Source organism: Aphis gossypii, chromosome 3 (genome assembly GCF_020184175.1).
Source record: "Aphis gossypii isolate Hap1 chromosome 3, ASM2018417v2, whole genome shotgun sequence".
Classification (NCBI taxonomy): Eukaryota; Metazoa; Arthropoda; class Insecta; order Hemiptera; family Aphididae; genus Aphis; species Aphis gossypii.
In genome coordinates, this window is record NC_065532.1 from 21,341,283 (window position 1) to 21,367,398 (window position 26,116).

The 26,116-nt window shown below is 27.7% G+C and overlaps 2 protein-coding genes and 1 non-coding gene across 3 annotated transcripts; all 3 read left to right on the forward strand.

Annotated features, from left to right (window-relative positions):
- Window positions 1-8,617: 8,617 nt before the first annotated feature.
- LOC114129003 (ubiquitin-60S ribosomal protein L40) lies at window positions 8,618-10,364 on the forward strand. Its single transcript, XM_050202984.1, has 3 exons — window positions 8,618-8,778; window positions 9,115-9,315; window positions 10,051-10,364. Exons 2-3 carry the CDS (start codon window positions 9,126-9,128, stop codon window positions 10,245-10,247), a joined length of 387 nt encoding a protein of 128 aa, XP_050058941.1. The 5' UTR covers window positions 8,618-8,778; window positions 9,115-9,125; the 3' UTR covers window positions 10,248-10,364.
- Window positions 10,365-15,055: 4,691 nt separating this feature from the next.
- Window positions 15,056-15,128, forward strand: Trnar-ccu (transfer RNA arginine (anticodon CCU)). The gene has a single exon. It is a non-coding gene; the product is annotated as a tRNA-Arg (tRNA).
- Window positions 15,129-17,219: 2,091 nt separating this feature from the next.
- LOC114129004 (uncharacterized) lies at window positions 17,220-24,792 on the forward strand. Its single transcript, XM_050203751.1, has 10 exons — window positions 17,220-17,687; window positions 18,210-18,799; window positions 18,945-19,167; window positions 20,353-20,572; window positions 20,644-20,902; window positions 21,672-21,960; window positions 22,427-23,013; window positions 23,754-23,976; window positions 24,054-24,273; window positions 24,354-24,792. Exons 1-10 carry the CDS (start codon window positions 17,432-17,434, stop codon window positions 24,610-24,612), a joined length of 3,126 nt encoding a protein of 1,041 aa, XP_050059708.1. The 5' UTR covers window positions 17,220-17,431; the 3' UTR covers window positions 24,613-24,792.
- Window positions 24,793-26,116: the final 1,324 nt, after the last annotated feature.

Genomic DNA, 26,116 nt, shown 5'->3' on the forward strand with positions numbered 1-26,116 from the left:
AATTAATAAATATCCAACAACAGTAGATATAGTTAGTATTGACTAAAAATAATTTCAAAACGTAATTTTCAATACTTAATTAAAGGCATTATCTATGTGGGTACTTCTCCAGTATACTTAGGTACATCAAATGTATTTGAATATTTAATAATAAAAATATGTTTCTCGGTAACTACAGATATGGAAAACACGAGAATAAGAGTTCTGCTATGCGCATATACATCAAAATGTATTAAATGATTTAAATGACATATACATTGAATATGGATAGAGCTGACGTATACAAGTAGATATGTATAAATCGTAATCGATTAAAAAAAGTTTTAAACTAACCTTTTGGGAGTGTTAATAGTCTCATAATACTCTTAGTTTAGCGATGTCACGTATACTACTATTATAACTATATGTTACTATACTTATGTTAATCTATATCTTTTACAGTTAAGCCGTTAAGGTAGCTATTATGGAAAACAAATATACCTGTTTATAACGTTGTGTACACAACATTGACCATTGTTTAACGCGACTTGACTTAGGTATATTATGTACTGATATTTATGATCAATATCTGTAGATGGCCACTAATTTTTTACATGCCTATACGTATATTCATTTCCTAAGTGTAGGTTCAACCATTACGTGAACTTATACTACCTATATATGTATTTTCTTATATAAACTGTACGTTTAAGTACGCAAAGGACGACAATATTGCCGCAGAGAAAGTTGTTAAGAATATACACTTCTATGGTTTTTCGTGATATCAAATTCTTTTAAATCATTATTACACAAGGGTTTTGATTTCCCGATGTACGTAATATTTAGTTGTAAATTATAACTGTAGGATCGATTATATAAATTTATTATGATATTGGAACTCATCATACAGGTAGTCGCTCTATGTGTTTTAAAAACAATTTTATTCCGTTTATCTAACCTAGACAGTTCGATAAATTAAACCCGAGTTTATTGTACCACTTGAGTGCTGGACAATTGAGTAGTATTGTTCAATATAATTGGATGTACGTGAGTAGTTTGATTGGTAGGTACTATTTAATTCAATAAACGTCAGAAAATGAGTGGGTATCGCACTATCGCAGAATCATTTAAATCGATGATTAATTGTTTCAAAAAAAGAAAAAAAGAAAACACAACAGAAGACATTCTCAAATAAGTCTATGTTATAAAAATTATGGATACAATATAATCATGGTAGTGTCAATCACAGTGAGTTTTCATATACCTATTAACAATCAGGCGTAAACACTCAAACAATCAAAGCACAATAGAATCATTTTAAAAATAAATGAAAAATTAAACAAATAAAGCCTCAAACTTATTGGAAACCAGCTAAATGAAGAATGTTGGTGTTCCATGAATCCAACAAATCAATTTGAAGCATTTATTCGTGATAATGAACCATTTACATTGCGCCGTGCAATATTTTTAGATTACTATATACCATGTATTTTATTTTATTTATTTATTTTTTTGTAGTGTTGTCTTATGATTCAAAAAAATAAACTCAGCAATCGGTAGATACTAGATAAATATTACTGCAAAAATTATATAATATACTTACATACTAAACCAAAAATATATGGCAAGATAATATTATATTGAACTATTTTACCAATGCCGATTATAATAAATGAGCGCTGTACGTTCATTTAATAATAGACAATAGTAAATACTTCGATAAAGCTTCTATGAATTAGAAAATAAATGTTCTAACAAAAAACATAAAGCCCATACCTTCCTATGCAACTCGTAATCACTGCGTATGTTAAAAATAAATAAATACTACAAAGGTTCATACAATGATTTAACATTACTGCATAAATAATAATTATAACAATACATCTAATGATAATTGCGTGGATAGAATCAGATACTTGTTTCTTTACATTCAGTCGAGTACTTTATTTCGAATTTATGACTTGCAGTCTTTTAGACATGCCTATTCATTAAACACAACCACTACAAAAATGTTGGACCAATGTACCTATCTAATGTATTTTGAATGTACTCGTACCTATCTCTTTTGTGCATTTTTTTTTTATATAGCGAGACAGCATCATATTTGTTTTATTATATTAAAAAATAATAATCAAAAATCGGGAAATTAATTAACTGTTTAAAATTTAATAATGCTGCAAACAAATTGTATAGTATATAAGCATCTATAACCATTTTGAATCATACGTGTTCAAATAAATGCAAATGGAATAGGTACCTCGGATATTATAATCAGTTATACAATGAATCAGAACTTATTTTATTTTTAGTTACCTTTTAGGTGTTTTATATATAAACTAATCTAAAATATACATGCTTTAACGTGGAATATTACACATATTGTTGAAATCGTCATAGAGTCTTGTATTCAAATAATTTATGGTTTTTTATAAGCAATTTAGGTAGGTACTTATGTGACTGCCAACGTTTGTTTGACTCTTGGAATTTTTATACGACAATATGCATATATTGTTATGACATAGTACTATTATGATCATTGGACATTGGCATAATCAATATTCAACTATTCAAGGGTGTGGTGGTTTTGATATTGCTGGTGTTCCGTTTACACTCTGCACACTCTGTTACACTGAGCTTAATAATAATATATATGCACGCATGTTCGCGAATAGACTGTGCAAATGGATTCTGCATCAAACCACCGTGTCAATTGATATGTTATATACCTACTTTGGTATTATTAATGAATGATGATCGCGATTAATTGACGATATATGCAATGTACCTATTGTCTGCAATATGTGAATGAATTAAATAACTCTATAAAGTGATCGGATTATTATACAATTCAATTTAACCTATACAACTATACGTCATATGCCTACATATATATTATTATGTATGTAACCATACGCGTATACAAACGAGCCTTGAACAAGCAAGTGTTGGGCATATTTTAAGAATTATAAGTGTGTTATTAGAGATTAATACTTTCGAGAAATTAATTCATTCAAGGTTTGTGTTCGCATGGTTTATGGGTTTGTGGACAATAAACGTGCACTGTAATGGTACTTAAAAGTTAAAAATGTACCATAGGACAGTTGAAGAAAGCTTGAAAAAATTAAACAACCCTAAAATAATTTTTTCGGTTTTTAAACACAAACAAAATAATATTGGCTTCGAGACGATACCCGAGAAGAAAGTATTTAAGAGTATGGTCGTTTAAGCAAATTAAATCTGCTGAACTATATCCATATGTTTGGTATTGTTGAATCATTGGGTTTTTACAGTATAAGTAGTAAATACCATTTTGTAATAACTGTTATTTGTGACGTTCTCCTTTCAATGCAAACTTAACTTCCCACATTGATTTCTAAGATCATTATCATTATAATAAATAATAATCATATGTTGCCTAGTATGTATTATATAGCAACAACAGTAAGGACAACCTACACATTACGATTTCCAAAATGTTGTCAAATTTGAAGTTATATACTTATACAGTCAGTCTATATATACTGTATAGAATATTATATATATATTGCCACATTAAATTTATAATCATAGACTAAATCAATGTACTTTTTAAGTTTAAAACATTTCATACATTTTGTCAACATATTAAAATTAAATTTGTTTTATAAAATAATATAATAAACAAATATCGATATTTCTTCGACCATTTTCTCAGATGACTGACAGATAAAATAATAATTAAAATTATAAATTTTAATAACTATTAAAATGGTTCCCTCTTACATAGGTATATTTTATACTACAAATACTATCTAATTAGTAATGTTTTTGAAGTGTACTAATAATCTTAACATTTATTATTAAAACTTTATAATTAATGTTCTTTTCCTTTAAAAACTAATAAAAATTTTTACTTTTCATTTTTTCACTCGATGATGGATGTATATATTATGTGAAATTTTTGATTTTATTACTCAACCTAAAACTAGAATAACTAGTAAAGAGTAACTACTCAACATGTACATTAAATAATAATAAAATTACAATACTCAATAAAAATTAATATCCGTGGTTTAATAGTTTCATTAGAAATTCTGAATGTTTAAATACTACCTACTTAAAGATGTATCGTCTTAGCTAATATTTGCGCAGTTGAAAATAGTAATATAGTAGGTATCATTTACTGTTATATATTTTCTATTGCCTATTTGTAATATTCAAATCAAAACTATTTTAAGGTTAAGGTAATATATTAATATAAATATTCTGCAGACGTTATCATACTATATTATCTAAGATAGGTATAAAGGTAAGTTATAAGTTAGTCATTACTTCACTTCACTTACTCTTAACTATTTTATAACACACAAACATATATTATGTTACATTATATATTATATATACGACGAACCTATATTATGTTATATCATACTCGTTCTTGTTTTACATTTCCAAATACAATCTCCAGACCGGTAGTGTCGATCCGCGTAGTCGAAACTATACATTAATAAATAAGCAAACATATTTTTTACTTAACAACCTATATAACATAATATTAATATATGCCTATATGTTTACATTGCTATAAGAATAATATAGAGTAGGAGAACACTTAGAAAACCGGTTTTCCATTGGAAACTTTTAGTTCAACTCGGAACTGTGACGTACGCGAAAAGAAATGCAATGAAAGTGAAAACTATTACAACTTGATCCGCAAACCGACGCTACACTACGTTGTGATTGATTAAAAATTAAAAAAAAGTTATCTATCTATATCTGCTCACTATTATAGTATTGTCAGTCTAAGATCTATATATCATAATATGAAGAATGACAATCCATCATATTAATTATAAAAATTATAATATAAAAAATTCGTACATTTTTAAATACCTAATAAAAATATCGTATTTCTTTTTAAAAATTTTTTTACAACCATCGTTGCCGTTCTTTTTCTTAATTTTATTTTTAATTTCTCCATCGAGATGGAGATTCCTTTACTTAATTTTTTATGAATACCTAACTCGCGGAACAATTTTACCTATGTGCGTTATTATGTAATAATATTGAAACATCAAGTTTTACTACAGAAATAACACTACAAGAGAAACGTGATGAGAATAATTATTAAGAGTTGTAGCCGTAGATAGTATTCATTTAAGTCATTTGTGAATAATATGGTAAGTAAATGGAATAGTTATTTTTCGGTAAATCTATACTAAATTGTATGGCACTGTCCTTCATGAATAATGAAAAAAATATTATTTCAAATTTTGTAATAGGTAACTAACGAGTAATAAGTAATTAATAATTGGTATTTGGTAATAAAAATAACAATAAAAAATAAACATTTATAATGGATTATATGTATTATAAATATATATATATAACATTAAACTTTTATTTATGTAAGTTATTTGATTTCTTTAATTACCTACCTATATTGTAATTATTTTATTCCGATAACGCATTTATATAATGTTTGCCCATTTAAGGTTGTATCTATAAGCGCATTTCTACATTTATTGATTAATATTTAATTTTACTTTACCTTGATGGATTCTGTTGACTCATTTCATATACATTACAAACCAAATAATTTGTAATCAAATCAGAAAGGATATCATTAGATGAGTAATACGAAATATACTCCCAAAATAAATTATAACAACACATTACACATTTCCATGTAATATGTAATACATAAATTATGTCAGAGCAAAAAATGTAAGTACTTATCAATATCATGTAGGAAAATATGAAATATTTATTACTGAACTACAATTAAGATTTTTAGACTTTTATTGATTTCATAACATTTTTAGTGTCTGATACTACCCGTCTACCCATTAAAAGTCTTCTTTTTAACTTTTTAGTATAATCGAGAAAAATAAAGTAGCTCTGTTACCTCCAGCGTCTTACCCCCTCAAGAATTTCTACCTGATAAAATTTGAGGAGTGAGCACTGCAGTACTCTTGAAACCAACCCTATGGTTTTTATAAATAATTCTTGATACATAGTTAACTACCTCAATACAAATTTAAGTTGAATTATTTATATGTTAAGTATATCTTTTAATTGCACCCCGATATTGTATACAATATAAAAATAAATTTAAGTTAACTTTCTAACCTTAGAAGTATAGTGTTTTGACTTTTTAGCTTTCTAAATGTGGTGTTGATTTACACATTTTTCGATATTGGAATTTACTAGACTATATTATGCAGCTCTTACGTTACGTAGTATGTAACTTCTTGAAGTTGACTCTTCGACTAATATCAATGATTATCACATCTTTGTTATCTTTATTCCTTTGCATTACACTTTCACATCATCAATATCTGCAATGATAAAGAAACACGTTTGTTTTATATGTACTGAATTACATGTACTTTGTTGATTTTAAACGACCTGAAATTTTACTTAAACTAAATGCAAATAATACCTATCTATAATAGGTACCTACCTGAAATAATTCAATTAAGTACATTTTGATGAAATGAAAAATAATATAGTACCTATGCATTTTAGTGTAAAACTTCTGAAATGTGCTATTTTGAGAATAATAAAACTATGTTTTAAATTAATCATTTATTGCTTGGTTCGGATTTATAACTTGATACTGTAGAATTTGGAACACGCAATAAAAAGTTGCAGCTACAACGTAGACAACAGAGAAGACAAATATAATCGAAATTATACATGGTTGTTGTGTTACCTATACGTAAAATCTTAAGGAACTGGTTGGCCATACATATTAATACATTTAAATAGAATTATCAAGGTATAATTTTACTTACAACAATTTAATGAAGTATTTCAATATTTGAACAAATTAACAACATAATTAATGATTTAAACTAATAAGGAATAATATAGAAATATTATTTTATAAAGTATTAGTTTAAGTTTATATAATTTGGCTCAAAATACCAATAAGTTTGAGGCATATCCTTATGAACTATACGAAAAAAAAATGTATTATAGATAATACAATGTAAATGTTGTAGCCTTGTAGAGTATAAGTTCATGACACTTAATTTTTCTTATTATATATATTTCGAGTAGAATAAAAAAAATTAAATATCTGCTATATTCTAATTTCTAGTCATACAAATACATATTATAGAACAGGGGTGGCCAGCGAGAAAAGACTCGCGAGCCACCAAATGTATTAATAAATATGGAAGAGCCAAAATGTAAAAAAAAAGTCATATTATTATATACATAAATTCATATTAAAAAAATTGTTTTGTTACGATACGATACGATGCGAGCCGCATGCGGCTCGCAAGACGCGGTTTGGCCACCCTTGTTATAGAATGTAGGGCTGTATTAGCGCATAGGCAGTAGGCACTATAGGCGCTGTGCCTAGAGCTTACGGAAAATTGTGGCTATGATTTTATTGTAATACGCAAAATGATATAAAAGAAGGTGGTTTTGTTTTATAGTTTTTACAATTTAATTATATTATATATTTTGGAGTAAAATGAATTGTTTTTAGGATTTGCTAAAACTGTTATCATATAAAAAGTAATAAAAGTTTAGATTTGATTTTTACGTTATAATGCCTATTTTTCTTTAAGAAGCTTAACACAGAGATTCCACACTTTGTCTCCCAATGAGAAGGTTTCTTAATAATTTAAATACTTGATAATGGCCCTGCAGGGATTAGGGGTCTAGGGCATACAACAATGTTAATCCGGGCCTGATTGAATGATAGTTAAAAATTAAAATATCGTATAGCGAGAATAAGTAATAACACATACTATACTGATATACTAGCTTAAGGCTTCTCTAATCTATAATTGAATTGTATGTATAAATAAAAAATATATTTGTTTCATTTTTTCTATTTATTCGATTATTCTACTTAATATAATGAAGTAACAAAAATCTAGAGACTATTTAAAAATTAAAACTCAATTTAGTGGTGGCATTGATTCATTCACCGGGGAACATATTATTATAAGTTATAACACATTTTTTGATTATAAATTACTATTCTACCTATGTATCAATAATATAGTCTATTGCAATATTATAGTTTATGATTATTAATTAATTATAAAAAGTAGGTATACTATTAATTTTGAAAGAAACTATGAAAAATACAATTTTTTCTGAACATTTCGATGTTTTAATTTTAATATTATGCGATTTGTTAATTTTAGTATGTAATAATAATTAATATTAATATTTATTTTTTTATATAATAATTTATTATTTATATATATAATTTGTACTGTTTATAAAGATAACGCATACTCACTTAATATTGTATCATACTATTATATTCAATTAGTTAACCATTTGTTGTTATTTAAGTTTGTTTGATGTTAATTGAAAAGATAGTTGGGCTGTAGAATGGACTAATAACGATTATGTGGATTGACGCTACCAATCACATATTAATAAAGAAAAGTCTGTTATACTAGTGAATGATATTATAACTACACATTCGAAAATATTAAAAAACGAAATTTTGATTATGTTTTACGAATGCGATTCGAATTTGTACTATATATTATTGTATAATGAACGCTGATAATACCTATTATATATTCTAAAACATTTAAAATCATTTTTTATTTAGCGCCAACATTTTTCATTATATGTGATAACATTTTATGCATTGTGCATCGATGAACAACGAACGTTGGCAAACCTGCGTTTGCGGCTCATTATTTGATAAGCCACATGTATAATACTCGTATACTTTTCTTCGCAAATCACATTTCTTCCGAGTACATCGTATTCGTGGTTAATAAACGCCAAATTTCACTTGCGAATAGCTTTTGGTCTGTGCACAACCGAAAGGTAAGTTTTATGCTAATTATAATTATAATAAACCATTTTATTGAATAAGTCGAAGAAATCAAAGTTAATGATTTCACGGTTGAACACTACATATTCGGTAGTCATACGCTTACGTGTTTACGAAGTTATAACTATAGTCGTGTCTACGACCACATTTTATTTGAAGCGGTTTTTGTTTTTTTACATTTGTTGAGTGGCTATTACGATTTATATTAATTCATATTTATGAACACTAATTGTTCGATTTTGTTACGAAAAGCCCCAAGGCACGTTTTTAACAATGTTTTGAGGTTATGTTGATTTGTTAATTATTTACATGTAAATTTCATTTTACAGAATACATCAAGATGCAAATTTTTGTGAAAACCCTTACAGGGAAGACCATCACCCTTGAGGTCGAGTCTTCTGACACTATCGAAAATGTCAAAGCTAAAATCCAAGATAAAGAAGGTATCCCTCCCGATCAACAACGTTTGATCTTCGCCGGCAAGCAGCTTGAAGATGGACGTACATTGTCGGATTATAACATCCAAAAAGGTATGTTGGCTCATAGTTGTACATCTCATTACAGTATATTAATTAATAGATTTATGTGTTTCATATAAACATTATTAAATATAAGTTAAATATTTAGCTACTATTTTATGGTTAAGTACTTATATGAAGAATTTAATTATTACCTATATCAAAATTATTGTCTAAAGTTAACACTCTTATGATCACCAATAATTTTTCACTTTTGTTAAATATTAATTTAATTTTCAATTGAAAAGAATCTATTTATTCTAAACATAAAATAATATGTGTTTAAATAATTTTAATTTTAATCGGTTATAGTTGGAGTTAGTTATGGGTTGATATACATTATACAGGCATAATTTTAATGCATGAACTTGTTATTATTTTTTCAATAGATTGTAAAGATTTCAAAATATTTAAACTTATCTATAAAGTAATTTTAAAAATGACTGCTGTCAATCTTGATCTATATCAGGGGTGGCCAACTTGCAGCTCGCAAGCTGCATGTGGCTCTTATCATAGTCAGATGTAGCTCGTGTCTTGCTCATAAAATTAAAATTTATGTAATATTGTGAATTTTAATTTTTTATAAAAACATTTATAAAAATTTATCAAATTATACAAAATGTTTTTATAGAGATTTTAGTTCTTAGCATAAATGTATTTGGTCATGTGGCTTGAGAACACATTTGTGTTGACCAGTCCTAATTTATATAGTAAAAGTAAATTAAATAAATTTTTTTATTTATTTAGAATCTACATTGCATTTGGTATTACGTCTCCGTGGTGGTGTTATTGAGCCCACTCTTCGTTTGTTGGCCCAGAAATACAACTGTGACAAAATGATTTGCCGTAAATGTTATGCTCGTCTTCACCCAAGAGCAACTAACTGCCGTAAGAAGAAGTGTGGACACACAAACAACTTGCGTCCAAAGAAGAAATTGAAGTAAACGCATTTTGGTTGCACTCCGAGGAAAACCACCAACTTTTTCTTGGTTTTACATTTTATCATTCAATTGTTAAATAACAAATTTATAAACATAAATAAACTAAAAATAATAAAAGTATGTCTTGGTAATTTATTTTTGACATGTTATGATTCTTAAATTATAATTCATTAATATTTTATTTTTATTTTTTGTGGTTCATCTTCAGTGATTAGGTACTTGGGTACCTACCAAAGAAAAATTAAGTTCTTAATAGTATATCTAATTTATAAATTAAAAATATAATTGTTTAAAATTATCTTTAAGTACTTTTATTCGATAAGTCAAGATATAATAGGATTTGATTTTACTTGGTGAATATTGGTAAAGAAGTCCCAAGTTATTATTCTCTGTTCAGAGTGAGATTGTACCTCAGTGGTCCATTTGTGCCCATGGATGTGGCTTTGTTTCACATTGTTAGCTTCATAAGTTTTATCTAAATTATTGTCTCACTTTAGGTGGAGCGAGTGTCTGAGCTCTAAAAGCAATATAAATGCAAATTTGCTCTATTTAATATTTAAAAGATGAAGCAAACACATTTTTTTTAATGCTTAACACTTAATTTCCTGAGTCAAACTTCAAAAAATTAATTGATTATTTGCTATGATTAGAATGATATAAAATATAAATATAGACAAAAATATTGCATTTTAAAAGTTGATCAAAATGATACTATGTGTATTGAAATGTAACATGTCTAACCTATTTGATATCTTTCTGTTATCACTGTTTTACTAGCTGCAGTAAATGTTGACCACAGTATTAGATATTTTTCAGACATGATTTGCATAAACAAACTGCTGACTACTGTCCATGCAAACTTAATTATTCATTTATTTAGAAATAGTGCTTACAAGTTAAAAGTTACTATTTACAATTTACAATTCATGAGATTGTTTAAAAAAAACTTAAGTAATTTGCTTTATTCTTATTTATAAATTTGTACAATAGAACAATATCTAATATATACATATTTAATATAAAAGTCTTCATTAATAACTATTAGCTAGTATTAACATCAATGACAGTGGTGGGTATAAAAAATAAAATGCCAAAACTTTTCATTGAACATTATTGTACAGTAAATACCTACTAAATATTTTATTTATTTTATTAATGAGTATAATATAATAGATAAAGACAACAAAATTACTAGCAACCCATTAATATAATGCAAGTAAAACCATTTGTTCTATTATAACATATACATATATATATATATATAATATGTATTCAGATATTCTTACGAAAATGTAATTGACTATTGTACGTTAACTTCTAAATAAACACAAAAGTACAAAAGACATATTTATATTAGCTTTATTATTTATTATGTATCGTATGAAAATGTAATTCTTTTAAAGTACGTATACCTTAATTGGTTAAATTTATAATTTTAAACCGTGTACGGTATTTTTATTGGCTACAGTAAGCTCGTAGCATAAACATTGGTGTATTGCATTATTTCATATATTATATAGGTTAATATTTTAAGTACAATATAGTAAATATAAAAGCGTGTTTAATAAAGATTCAGTCAATTACTTAATTCTATCAGGAAATGTTAAAAAAAGATGAGTAAAAGTTAAGAAGTCTAACTTACTTTATAAACATATACTTATTATTATTTTTTAATTTTTGGAAATCATAATTATCTATAACACGTAACACTGCCTAAACAGATGTTACTGGAGAATGCTGCTAATTAATTTGAAATCAAATACATAAGTATTATTTTTATAAAAAATGTGTTTTTATTTCTTACCCTATATTTAGTGCATTAGATCAAATAATAACAAAAATCTTTAATACACAATATTGAATGGTGAATAGTGTAAGTGCCTATTACCTATACATTTTAATATATGTAATATATACTACACTAGATGAGTATAAAATAGTAGGTAGATAATTTTTTACAGTAATTCACAATTATCAGGATTTTAAATTTAAAGCATAACAAAAAATGTTCTTAAAATTTTTATTTCAACTATGTTTATCATTGACAACATTGCATGTGGAGAAATTAACATTATCTTCATGTGGTATTGGTACCTATCTATTTTATATTTACATGCAATCAAATAAGACATAATTATTATTAACTTGTACATTTTAGACCTTTAAAGATCAAAATTCAAGATCTGTCTTAAATATCAAGTTAGAATTAGGAGAATAATGTATCTAGTCAAAAACATTATCAAATATACAATACTCAACAGATAGCTTTGATATTTCCACTATTTGAATGGATCTTGGTTTCTAGTTACAACTGCATCGTCCAAGTAGCGCTGAACTTCAACTATTGCCCTTGACTTAGCAGTCCCTAATGATGTAAATCTTGCCACATTATTATCAATTTCACTCCAAATAGATAAATTTGATTTGGGTAATGGATTCTGCTGAGTGTTGAATGTCTATATCTAATTCATCACTTGGAAAGAGTCCTACTCTTTTCACTGTTTTAAAACTACCCTTTGCATCCATATTGCTCATAAGTCATAACTATTTAGCTACAAGTAATGCTCTTGAGGACAAATTCATTTTTAATAAATGATTGCATACTTTAAACAACCTCTGGACTATAACTATAACAAACGATGCTGTCATATATTTTTGTCCACTTTTAGCTAAAGTAGCCTCTTCAAAAAGTTTTAATATTTTAATCAAATCTTGTAAAATTACTTCATCATCAGATTTTAAATTATCTGGAGCATTATCTAATAAACCTAATATGCTCCTAATTGATGATTCCATTTCAACAGATCTATTAATCAGTAATAGGTGGAATTCCACCGAGTCTGTACATCTTGAATAAGTTTTTTTGGCTCATTTATACCGTTATTTATTTGGTAAGTTTTAAATACATTATTGGCTACAGTGCTTTTCCTAAAATGTGATATCTATTATGCTTTTAACACTGTTTATTAGGCCATTTTCAAGTACAAGAGCTGTCTGTACTATCAAATTCAATGTGTGAGCAAAGCATCCCAAGTGTTTTAAAGATAATGAATTATGCACATTTTTAATATTGCTAGCATTATCAGAGACTGCAAAAGTAATTAAGTCATTTGAATTCCAAGATGTTAATACTTGTTTAATTTTTTGGCTTAAATTAAGTCTAGTATAGTTTTTATTTTTAAAAGAAAATTAAAAGAACAACACTCTAAAAGTAAAATCTTTAATACAAATTCGGAGTTTATGAAATGAACAGTGATTGCCATAAAACTTTCATTGTTCCTGAATGTCCAGCAGTCAGTGGTCAAACAAGTGCTTTCATTAGTAGATACCAACTCCAGAAAGAACACGATGTGACTGGTGTGGAATAATTCACTTTTGTAACAATTCTAGAATTAATAAATTTAAAAATTGATAAATATTAAATATTCACTGTAATATATTTTGAAATATATTTATTTATTTTAATATATTTTTTTATATTGTTAGTATTTATTAGCTAGAGTATCTATGAAATTGTTAGCTTGATCTGTTTTTAATTTAATTTCATAAAATATTGTACATTTATTGGATTATATATCTAAAAAAATTAATTTATATAACAAATTACACTTTTAATAACTATTCATGATAAACTAGTTATTTAAAGTTAAAATTTTATATATGTTATTAAATATAATAACTAAATGTATTCAGTGACTAACTAGAAAATATTTTATTTTTAGTAGGTAGGTACTTACTTTTGAAGAATTCATCGACAGATTAATTTTATGACAATTGGATAAAAGTAAATACACATTTTTAATAGGTAGGTACTCGAAAATATTTTGATTTATCAATATTTAACAATTAATAAACACTATGAAATGTAATAATTAACATAAACTCTAATATAATATAGGTATACAATTCAATAATGTAGGAACATTATCAACATTAGGAACCTATTGGCTAAGGCTGAGACTCGTTTGCGCACAAAATTGTGAACAATGAAAATTAGCTTGTAGGTACAATTTTGGGTGTACAGTGTTTATTTTTAATCGTTGTTTCCAATCAGTTTTTATCCATCAATAATGTTATAATCGCGATTACCTTGCTTGCCAAGCAGCACATGAGCCGCTTGGGAGTGTGGGACAAGCTTTAATGTTTATCTTTATTGCTATATTTCTTAAGCTATTTTTATCAAGTTTCCACTTTCCGGCGAATAGCGATAAATAATTGATTAACCTTATAACAAATATCTTAATATACTTTAAAGTTTAAAATACACTTTAGTAGTTTAGTACTCTAAGACATCAGAATATAATTTTATAGACAAAGTCCTAAGCTTTTATAAAGGGTGAATGAAAATTATGTTGTTTGAGACTTGAGTATAATAATTTTTTACCATCCGTACCTAATGACCAATTTGAAAATTTGGAGAGCTACTCATATTTCATTAATTTCGTCTTGTGCTGGTTATGTGCATTTAACAGTGTTGGCGGTAGTTAAAAGTTATATTTGATAACAATTAGTGCTTTGGAATTTGGATTGAAAAAAAATAACAGTAACAGTTATTTTCACTGTTATTTTTTCGTAACAATAACAATATTTACAATATTGATAACATTTACCAATTTTTATAACAATTTAGCATCGCTAATACCATTGATTAAATAATTGCTTATATAAACAATGCTAATACCTACTTATTAATTATTATACATCCAATTAAAATTTCCATAACTGTTACGCAATTGTAATTATTTTTATGTTTATATTTAATGATAATGATGGTTGTAACAAGTTGTTTTTTTCTTTATAATTCCTAGCTAGCCCCTGTGGCCTAATGGATAAGGCATCGGTCTCCTAAACCGGGGATTGTGGGTTCGAGTCCCACCAGGGGTACGCGTCAATTTTTGCAAATTGTTCGAGTTTTTCTCGTGTGTTCGTTATAAAATATATTATAATAGGTAGTTCAATAATTTAAAAAAACTATATTATTATTTCATATTGCTTTTGTTTTTTCTTTTTTTTTGTAGATTACGTATTCTTACTTTAAGCCGTTCACGCGTATTTACAGTAGAAGTATAATATGATACATTTCGTATAATTAAGGCTCTCTAGTATAATATTAAATCTATAGAAAAGAGGTATCCGTTATCTAAATAAATATATAATGAAAGTGTATTATTAACTATAACATCATCCGATTTCAAGAAGTTTCATTATTTTAGTTTTGAGAACATAATATACATAATATACATTATACATACATACATTATCTTATTAGTTATTAGAATAATAAATAAAAATGTTTTTAAATTTTAATGATTTATTACGAACTCAAATATTGGGATCGGGAATACAATTCAATGTTTGGAAAGTAGGTACACTTGAAATTATCATGTTCATTTTGCACGTTAGCAACATTTTTGGAATGTATAAGTTCTACTGACTACTGTACAATTTATTTCAAGTGTACATCGACATTTAAGTTACTGTAATGAGTATAATAGCCACAATGGTCAATGATGTGTGTGTTAAATTTGAATTCAATGATAAATATAAATCCATTGCGATTCTGAGAGAAGACGTCTGTTAATCTATAAAATATATAAGTATATTAGTATACATATTTGAATCATCGTTTATGTTATGCTTATATTATTATATTGTTATTAAAATAATTTATTTTACTATTATGTGCTAAATCGACGCGCGACGTTGATCATCACTCATCGACGACAAGGTGATCGACACCGACCTATAAGAAAGACCGTACTTTTACGAGAACGGGTTGGGAGACGTCGTCCAACAGTAAGTGCCAATATGTTGTTAAGAATTTTAGAAAACCATTCAGGTTCAAAACTCAATAGATAAATAGATTGAGATAATAATTTGGATCGCGGTATATGATGGACATAGGTATACATAATATTATTATTTGTGTTAAAAAAGTAATATATATATTAGTTAACGACCATTTAAACTCAGATGTTCATGAAAATATTTGTGGATTTATGCTCAACTTTTTCTTTTAATTCCAATAATAAAAAGTTATGAGAAACCTTATATTAAAATTTCAAATTTCTGCAGGTGTGAATATTAAATTCTATGTTATGTTTTTAACTACGAAGTAATTTGAAGACGAATAAGACGATGCTTTGGCGATGTTCGTCAAAATTACAACTTTTAAAACATCGAAAATGTTAAATATCTATATAAATATCTCGATAAAAGAAAATATTTTAAAAACTTTTCTATGTAGACAGATAAAATTTTAATATAAAACGATGTAAAGAGTTTGCGGTTATTTGTTTTTAAATTAAAATAAAATAAGAAAACTGATTTTATCAAAAACTGATTCTGCATAAATATTCCCGTTTTATTTTTGTTTTGATACTGTGAATTTATAATTTAGACCTTCTAAAAATATCAACTAGGTCTTCTTTTCTACTAGAAAATAAATTGAAGTCGAAGATGAAATATTTTTATAAAAATAAAACATGTAAATATAAAAAAAAATCATTATAAAATCAATACACGCATCGCTTAGTTCAGAATATCTATCTATAATATTAAATAAATAGTGAATATATCATTATACATTAGGGTTTTACTTAAACAAGCCATAAAACATCTCAAGACTCAAGAATTACCGATGTAAGTTTAACATTTGGTTAAAGTATTTAAGTAGAAATTCATATGTATTAGTTTAAAAACTTAAGCCACATATTATATGAAATACTGAAATTATATGTGATCTAAATTTGTAATTAGGTATAACTTAAATTTTAAGTATCATGTTTATATAAAACATTATAATGTATTATTCTCCATTTTACTAGTGTATTAATTTATTTTGAACTATCTATATCTAGGTCTATAACACTGATTAGTTTGTTATCAAAGTAATAATTTAATATGATATATATGTATTAAAGACTAAAGTACTTGATCGTCTTTATCGGAAATCGTGGAGACGAAACTACTTGAAATAGTAGTATTCAGTATACGAGCGTGTACGCACGACTTCTAAACAAAAATTTATACATATATCGACATTTTTACCGACCCTTTCAATTTTTTCACAAATAATTAGTATATCAATTAAATTTATTCAATTCAAGTGTACCTATGGACCAGTATCATTTACATTTTTTTTTTTTTTGAAATTTATCAAACTTTTCCGTTTTTAATGCAAGATTATGTTCTCACCTAAAATGCGGCATAGTTCGTTTTTTTGTTCAGTTTTATGTATCGCAGCTTGCACCATAGTCACAAGGGCGGCAAATATATTAGTATTTATGCCGTTGCCGCTAAAAAGCCATTTTCGTGGATTTCAACCGTTGTTCGAAGAGTTATCACATCGAGGACACAATGTAACGGTAGTTAGTTCATTCCCTCTAGATCGTCCGATTAACAACTACACGGATATCGGGCCGTTTATTAATAAAGAAAGAGGTTTGTACGCTTCAAAAATCTTTACAATGATGTTAAGTGACCGAAAACTCATAAAACGAATTCTAACATCAATGCAGTTCAATCACAACAATCCAATTAATTTTTTTTTAAAAATATGTTAATTAACATTAAATTATATTTTATCTCACCGTTTTGTCCTACTTGTTTATGGTATAAATAAATAAATATTATTTAGTTTATTTATTCTCGATTTAATCATAATATAGGGTTTGTGTGTTGTCTTATAGTCGTATAAAATATTTTTATTTATCACTCTAATTAGTAGTTATATAAATATCATACACTGTACACGAGTATATCAGTTCGTTAGATCAATCATATTATAATCATAGTAATCATATGAGCGTATTATATTTGATAAAAAAAAAAAAAAAAAACAATAACGATGATATAGATATATAATATTTTGTATCTGAAATTCTGACTGTTCAGTTATATTTGTGATGAATATATTTATAGGTATATTAATTTTATTAACATCATTGTTGATTTTTGTTTCAGTGAGAAATGTAATGGAATTAGTAAACATGAACTTCATAACGTCGGCCCAATTGAAATGGAAGCTTGGCATACAATTATCCGAAACAGTCATGTCTCACGAGAACATGAAAAAGTTCCTCCAATCGAGTTCGAATTCGTTCGATTTGGTCATGATCGAAACGTTTTGTCAAGAGTACACTGTCGCCATGGGCCATAAATTCAACGCCCCTGTCATAAATTTGGCACCGGCAATGCTCTGGGTCAGTGTTAGCAAATGGCTACACGTGCCTTCCACGTTTTCATACATACCGGACGTTTGTTTACAAACAGCGGGCGACATGGATTTCGTAGAACGATTAAAAAACACTATAACTGGACTCATGCAGTCTTACGTTGAAAATTACATATATTTACCTAAAATGAAGGAAGTAATGAATAAATATATTACGTACGAAGGCTGGGAGTCCAGGCCTCCACTCGAGCATATGCTGAATAACGTGTCTCTAACATTAGTCAATTCAAATTATGCGATTGGTGTAGCTAGACCGTATCTTCAAGGTGTCGTTGAAGTAGGCGGAATGCACTTAAAAACTCCAAAATCTCTACCCGAAGTGAGTTATAAAAGTTAGTTGTAACCTATATATAAGTTATAATTATTATACTACTTTTGAAGTATGCAATTATTTTTTGGAGCTACTCTGTACACTTGAATAAATTGTATTAGTTGTGAAAAGTATTTTATTTTTTTCATTTTAGAATCTTCAAACAATTTTAGATGCTGCAGACGAAGGAGTAATATTTTTCAGTTTTGGTACGGTGGTCAATTTAAATGACTTACCCAAAGAAAAATTGAAAATTTTTCTAAATGTTGTTCAAAAATTAAAACAAAAAGTTATACTAAAATGGGTACCTAAGGACAATGTAAAGCTGTCTAAAAACATTATGACTGGTTCATGGTTTCCACAAAACGACATTTTAGGTAAATATATTAGTATAATATATAAAATAATAAGAATTTAATTATCACCCTTTAATCATATTTTAATTTTTATGTTACCTACATGATTTGTATGGGTGCTTCACGGGGAAAGTAAAATATTTAATATTATAGATAATATAGCACTATAATAGAGAACTTAACTAAACGTTTGCGACTTATTTAACATAATATGATAATATTTATGTATTACCAATTAATATAAAACAATAATTCCATTTTTAAATGGAATTTTTCGACCACTTAGAAAACCAAGACGTGTGGCATGGGCCTGGCAAAGTGAACTATTTGCACTATAATCTACATTACTTGTAACATAATTTAATTATATTATATTATAATATATTATACATCTGTATGATGTAGATATGTTGTACCTATGTATAATTATAATATATACAGTGAAACCTGTGTAGGTACTTATAACGGATAGCTACGGAACCATCAAAAGTGTCTGTTATAGAGATGATTGTAATTTTTTAGTCAAACTGATATATGGATCTATTTAATAAAAACATTTATTTTTACTTAGAAAATATCGATGATAAATATTAAATATTAATACATAATATATTGCATTAAATTATAGGTAATAAGGTACACATATAATAATTTAATATAAGTCATATTATAATATAAATATAAATACATACAATTAATGTTATTGTTAATAAAAATATAGGAATATCTAGAAAAATTATATATGTTTACCTTTATAATTAAATGAGAGTAGTATTGCATACTTATGTATTCGGTTGTAATTTGTGTTATGATGTGTAATCACATCTCTTGCACGACCGACGACACTGTGGCGTAGTATGCATGTATTTATTTAGTTATTTATGAAATTATATTTAAGTATGAACTACGATTATTGCGCATTATCAAACTTTCGAGAAGAAATATTATTTAAATATTTAAAAAAAATATATCTGACAAACTATTACTTATTTGGTATTGTATTTAAATAATTTAACTAATTTTCCTAAATACTTTATTTTACTGTGTCTATTATCATTTGGAAATGATAAAATGTACTAAAATATAATATAATAAAAAATATAATTTCTTTATCCCTTATTTAGAATTGTCATAATCTTTTAAATTTTAATATTTTCGGTAATATAATATAGGTATTTAGTATGTATAATGTATTATATTATGTAGCACATCCAAATGTTAGACTTTTCATAACTCACGGAGGATTGCATAGCATAGAAGAAACCGTTAATAACGCAATACCTATAGTCGGAGTACCATTTTTTGCTGACCAGTATTTAAACATCAAAATAGTCGAACAACAAGGGTATGGTAAATTAGTAAACTTTTTTGAAATGACCGAAGAATCATTCGAAAATGCCGTCAAAGAAGTGCTGTCGAATGCGAGGTATATTCAAAGTGTAATACTTATACAAATAATAATGTAATTATCTCTAAAAATAAATTAATTTTAATTAGGTTTAAAGAAATGGCAATGGTTCAGAGTCAGGTATTCAAAGATCAACCAATGAAACCCTTAGATCGGGCTGTTTATTGGGTCGAATATGTTTTACGGAATGGTGGAGCTGAACATCTTAAAAGTGACTCATTAGAGTTAAATGACTTACAGTATTTTTTGTTGGACGTATCAGTGATTATTCTTGTATTAACTGGACTGATCATTTGGTCGTGTTATTTGATAGTTGCAAAATGTATATCTAAAAAATTAAATACAGCATAACTGCCATAACTATTTTAAACTTGTTGATACAATTTCGAGTTTGTAAATTATTATTATTAAACGAATAAAAATATTTTTAATTAATGTTATTTTGTTAATTTTTAATCGGTGATGTAATACTAAAATTTTAATTTTCTAGCTGTGCACTTTTGTAAATAAATATAGGTACTGTGGACTGCCGTCTGGTGATATACCAGTCCAGGCAGTCCAAAACCGCATATCGGAATAAAACATAATATTATCTGGCTTATGTAATATAATATCACAAAATATATATTATAATACATTACAAACGAGTGTAGGTACAACGTATCTTACAGCGGCGGTCGAAGGTTAGGCTATACGGCTGCTGTAATCAAGGTCTGTCCATTCTCATTAATCGTTTAGTTGAACTTATATATTATATAATATATATATTAGTAGTTATATAGGTATATCTACAATCAGGTGTGGTACTCCCATTATTATCTTCATCGAATACATCATATTATTATGCGCATGATAGGAAGTGAATTCTTAACGATTATTATACACGTCATAGGTTACGAAGTAACTCGTTCGGAGTTTGCACGGCGATTCCACTCCGACCGGGACGCATAATATTATATTACCATCGTGACGATCGTACGACGCGCACGCACTATATTATTAATAATAATTATTTACTCAGTCTCGCAGTCTCGCGTCTCAGTTGGACGTCGACGTCGACCGGACAGAGATGTCGCGGTCTCGACAAAAAAAAAATTAATTTAATAAATATATAAAATTGAAAAAAAAAATGAAAACGTATTTTGTCGTGCTCGCGTCAGCCTCCCGGCTGCTACTGTCGCTGTCGCTGCTTTCGACGGTCTTATCACCGCCGACCACGCTCGCCGCAAACATATTGGCTTTTATGCCCATGCCGCTGAAAAGCCATTTCAGCGGGTTCCAACCGATGTTCGAAGAGTTGGCCCGACGGGGTCACAACGTCACCGTGGTCAGTGCGTTCCCGTTGAAGGACCGGCGCGTCCCGAACTACACCGACGTGGACGTGATGCCATCGCGAGGGGTTCCCGGCGAGTATTATATATTTATATTATTGTTATTACAATAATGTCTTATTTGTCGGTTTTGTGTGACTTACCCGGTCTCATCGCAGGAGCGACTAGGACAACATTTTTATTTCTACGGGAGGCGGGACAGAGAGGAGGTCCCCCACGATATTTTCTCTTTATTAATCCGTGAAGATATTATATTTTCTTGTATGCCCTTTTATACTATAAGTTAGTAAATTTGAAATGACTTGCAGTGATAAATATAAATTTACATCAATATATTTCATATACGCGATATCTATCTAGTGTTATCCACCAATACTAACCATGCCACCCTCACTATGTCTGACATGAGTAAGTTTCCAAGTCGAATATAACTAGGTTTTGAAATTTTGAACATATTTTGATCACTTTTGCGCGACACTGGTGCAGACCGCATCATGATTATAATTTGTATATATTTTTTGTCTATCCAACGCTATTACAGACTTTGACGTGATGCATTTGATCAATTCCAATTTCATGATTTCGGTGACGAACAGTTGGTTTTTTGCCAACCTCTTGTCGAACCAGCTGGAACAGCCGAATTTGAAAGACTTCGTGCGATCGGACGACAACTCGTTCGATCTGGTCTTAATCGAATCGTTCCTCCAGGAATACACTGTGGCCCTTGGCCATAAATTCAGCGCTCCAGTTGTCAATTTATCGCCGTCAATGGTCTGGGTCAGTGCCAGTAAATGGCTGCATTTACCTGCGATATTTTCGTATGTGCCGGATTGCTGTATTGGCATAACAGACGACATGAGTTTTGTAGACCGTTTAAAGAACACCATCGTCGGACTTATGGAAATGGTTGTGGAAGACTACCTGTATATTCCAATGATGAAAACGAAAATGAGTAAGCATTTCGCATACACTGGTTGGCAATCGAGACCTACTCTCGAGCAAATGCTGAATAACGTATCACTAACGCTGATGAACGCTCACCATGCGGTTGGAGTGTGTCGACCGTATCTTCCGGGTGTCATTGAAGTAGGAGGAATGCATATCAAGGAACCGAAACCGTTACCCAAAGTGAGTACTAATATTAATAGGTATAATAGAAATAATTGTAAAATGACTGAATTTTTTATGTTTAACAGTAAGTACCTACTCATGTACTATTATTTAGTTTTTTTTATTCAACTTCCTTGAGCGAGCATAACATTTGGAAAATTATACGTTCAGAACTGTATTTTAAATTTTTGTTGATAAAATATGTATACAGTTGGAAATGCATATTGTCTGAACTGTATTTTTAATTTTAATAGAATCAAATTAATTTGAAATTATAATCCGTTTGAATCTTATGATGTCAGAATCGTATTTTTCGAGAATTTATTTTAAGTGTTCTTATTATTTGATTCAAGTATACCTACGCATTAAAGCAGCTGATAAATACTATTAAGAAACAACATAATTTTCCGATTTATACAACCAATTTTTTTAAATTTTGACCCCTCGCTGATTTTTAATCTACAATTGAAAAAGTTGTGGAGAGGCTGGGAGGATTATATTTCGTTAGAAAATAATTAGTAAAAATGTATGTGAGGACTGAGGAGATGGCCAGATTTTAAAATTTAGGATTTAAATAGTAAATGGCATAATAATATTGAAATAAATTTAATGTTAAATATCAATAGATGATTTAATTTTTAACAATTTAAATGATATGTAATACAATATCACTGTAATATATTTAATATTACAATATTTACCTTTTTTTTTGTATTTAATATTTATTAAACTGTAAATTGAAAAATTAAACTTTTTAGGATTTACAAGATTATATTGATTCTGCTTCTCACGGTGTCATATTTTTCTCTTTTGGTTCAATCATAAACCTATCAAATTTACCAAAAGAAAAATTGAATAGTTTCCTTAATGTCATCAGTCGTTTAAAACAAAAAGTAATTATGAAATGGGTGCCAGATAAAAGTATAAAATTGCCTCATAATGTAAAAGTCGGTTCTTGGTTGCCTCAGAATGATATCTTAGGTAATTTGTTATTCGATTTTAATTGAGATTATTATTAAAAACATAAAACTAAATGTCTGCATGTGTATTTTTCATAGCTCATTCAAACGTAAAACTTTTTATTACCCATGGAGGTTTGCACAGTATCGAGGAAGCTGTGTACTATGGAAAACCGGTAATTGGCATACCATTTTTTGCTGATCAACGATCGAACATGAAGGTGGTCGAAAAAAACGGTTATGGAAAGTTGATAACTTATAATGAACTAACCGAAGAATCATTTGGAAATGCAGTCGAAGAAGTAATAACAAATCCGACGTATGTATATATTATTATAATAGTTATAATGTCTTATAAAATACACGTTTAATATTAAATTTGCCTATTTGGTTCATCAGGTTTAAGGATAAGTCAATGATTCAGAGTCAGGTGTATAGAGATCAACCGATGAAACCTTTAGATCGAGCTGTATACTGGATAGAGTACGTAATTCGGAACGATGGAGCTAAATATTTAAAGAGTGACTCTATAGGACTAAACACTGCGCAGTACTTTTTGTTTGATATCACATTATTTTTATTTTTACTAACGGTAATTATTGCTTGGTTGGTTTACTGTGGAACCGTTAAGATTTCATCAAAATGTATAACAAATTAAAACTAAAAAATGAATTACCTTTTGATTTTGAAGCATACAATACTTAATTCTTATACATTGACTTTAATATTTTATTGTTATTTTTGCACCTAGATTTTGATGGAAACAATATTAATACATTTTAAAATTTCTTATTGCTTAATATTATAAATCATAAATCGGAAGGATTAATGCTGCAAATGATGGTGTTTTAAGTACCTACCAATCTAAATGATCGTTTATATTTATGTATATAATAATATATGCATTATATAATAATGTTAATGCATCAAATGGTTTAAATTTTATTTAGATTTAGATTTTATATTAAATAAATTTTTTTCTCTTTAAGTATTTAAATAAATTTATATATTGTATATATAGTATAAATAATATAATATTTTATACATAATGTTTTTTAAACTATTGAACCTAAAGTTATTTTATTAGATACATGTTATTATTATTTATTATAACGTAGTAGGTATATACCAGTACTCAATATTTTTGTTAAGGTAACCAAATACAAAGAAAAAGAAAAAATATAATGAATAAAAATACTCAATATTTTCTCCTCTACATAAAAATATTGAAAATACATCGAATCATATGTATGCTTTTGAAATTATGATTTAATTAAGTAACAATGAGATTACTACGTTATAGCATAATTGTATGCGTAGGTAGTCACTATAAGGTTAATTTATTGAAGTAAAATTAATGAAAATTTTAAGAGTGGGCATGATTTTCATGAAATTGACTGCGAAAAAAATCTTATTCATCCTAAAAACATGTACACGTTAAAAAACATCAAGTACACCATATAGTGATATTGATAATCATATAAATAAAAATAAATGAATAAATAACAATTATATTATATTAATTTTATCATTTAATTTTAATAAAATACAATAACAAATAATGATTAATGAATACTTTTTAATAATTTTGTTGAATATACCTATCGATTTTTCAAAATGATTTAAATTTTCCTTTTTACTCTAGTTATTTCGATCAGCAACTCATCGGCTCAAAGTTTTTAGTTGCAATTCATAGGACGAGAAACACTGCTTTTTTACAATAGGTGTTCATCGATCTTTTGAATTTTTTTTAAATCGTTAGATTTATATTCCTATACTTTGTACAGTTATACTTAGTGCGTCGTTACCGTTGATTATCCTTAATTCATAAAATATAATTTCGTAGTTAGATTAACATATTATTGTGAAAATTACCAGAAATCAGAAAATTAAATTTAAAAATGTATGTGGCAGTGAGATCTAGCGGTAAAATGGAAGTAGAAGTGGTTACAGGAAATTTAAAGCCATAGATAGCGCAGTTAGTATTATTTATACGAATTAAAAAATGGTCAATAATTAACGCTGTGCTGTTGTACAGTAAGTATCAAGTGAATTTCAGACATCGAGTAGGTCACTATAATAGGTGATTAAATATGAATGCAATGATAAGTAACAATGTATACTAAAAACGATTCTGAAAGGAAATGATTTGTCAGCCTAGG

Coding starts and splice junctions, on each gene's coding strand:
- LOC114129003 (XM_050202984.1), top strand. CDS start 9,126: ATGCAAATTTTTGTGAAAACCCTTACAGGGAAGACCATCACCCTTGAG. Junction 9,316..10,050: donor GGATTATAACATCCAAAAAG/GTATGTTGGCTC, acceptor TTATTTATTTAG/AATCTACATTGCATTTGGTA.
- LOC114129004 (XM_050203751.1), top strand. CDS start 17,432: ATGTTCTCACCTAAAATGCGGCATAGTTCGTTTTTTTGTTCAGTTTTA. Junction 18,800..18,944: donor CTCCAAAATCTCTACCCGAA/GTGAGTTATAAA, acceptor TTTTCATTTTAG/AATCTTCAAACAATTTTAGA. Junction 21,961..22,426: donor GCCATCGCGAGGGGTTCCCG/GCGAGTATTATA, acceptor ACGCTATTACAG/ACTTTGACGTGATGCATTTG.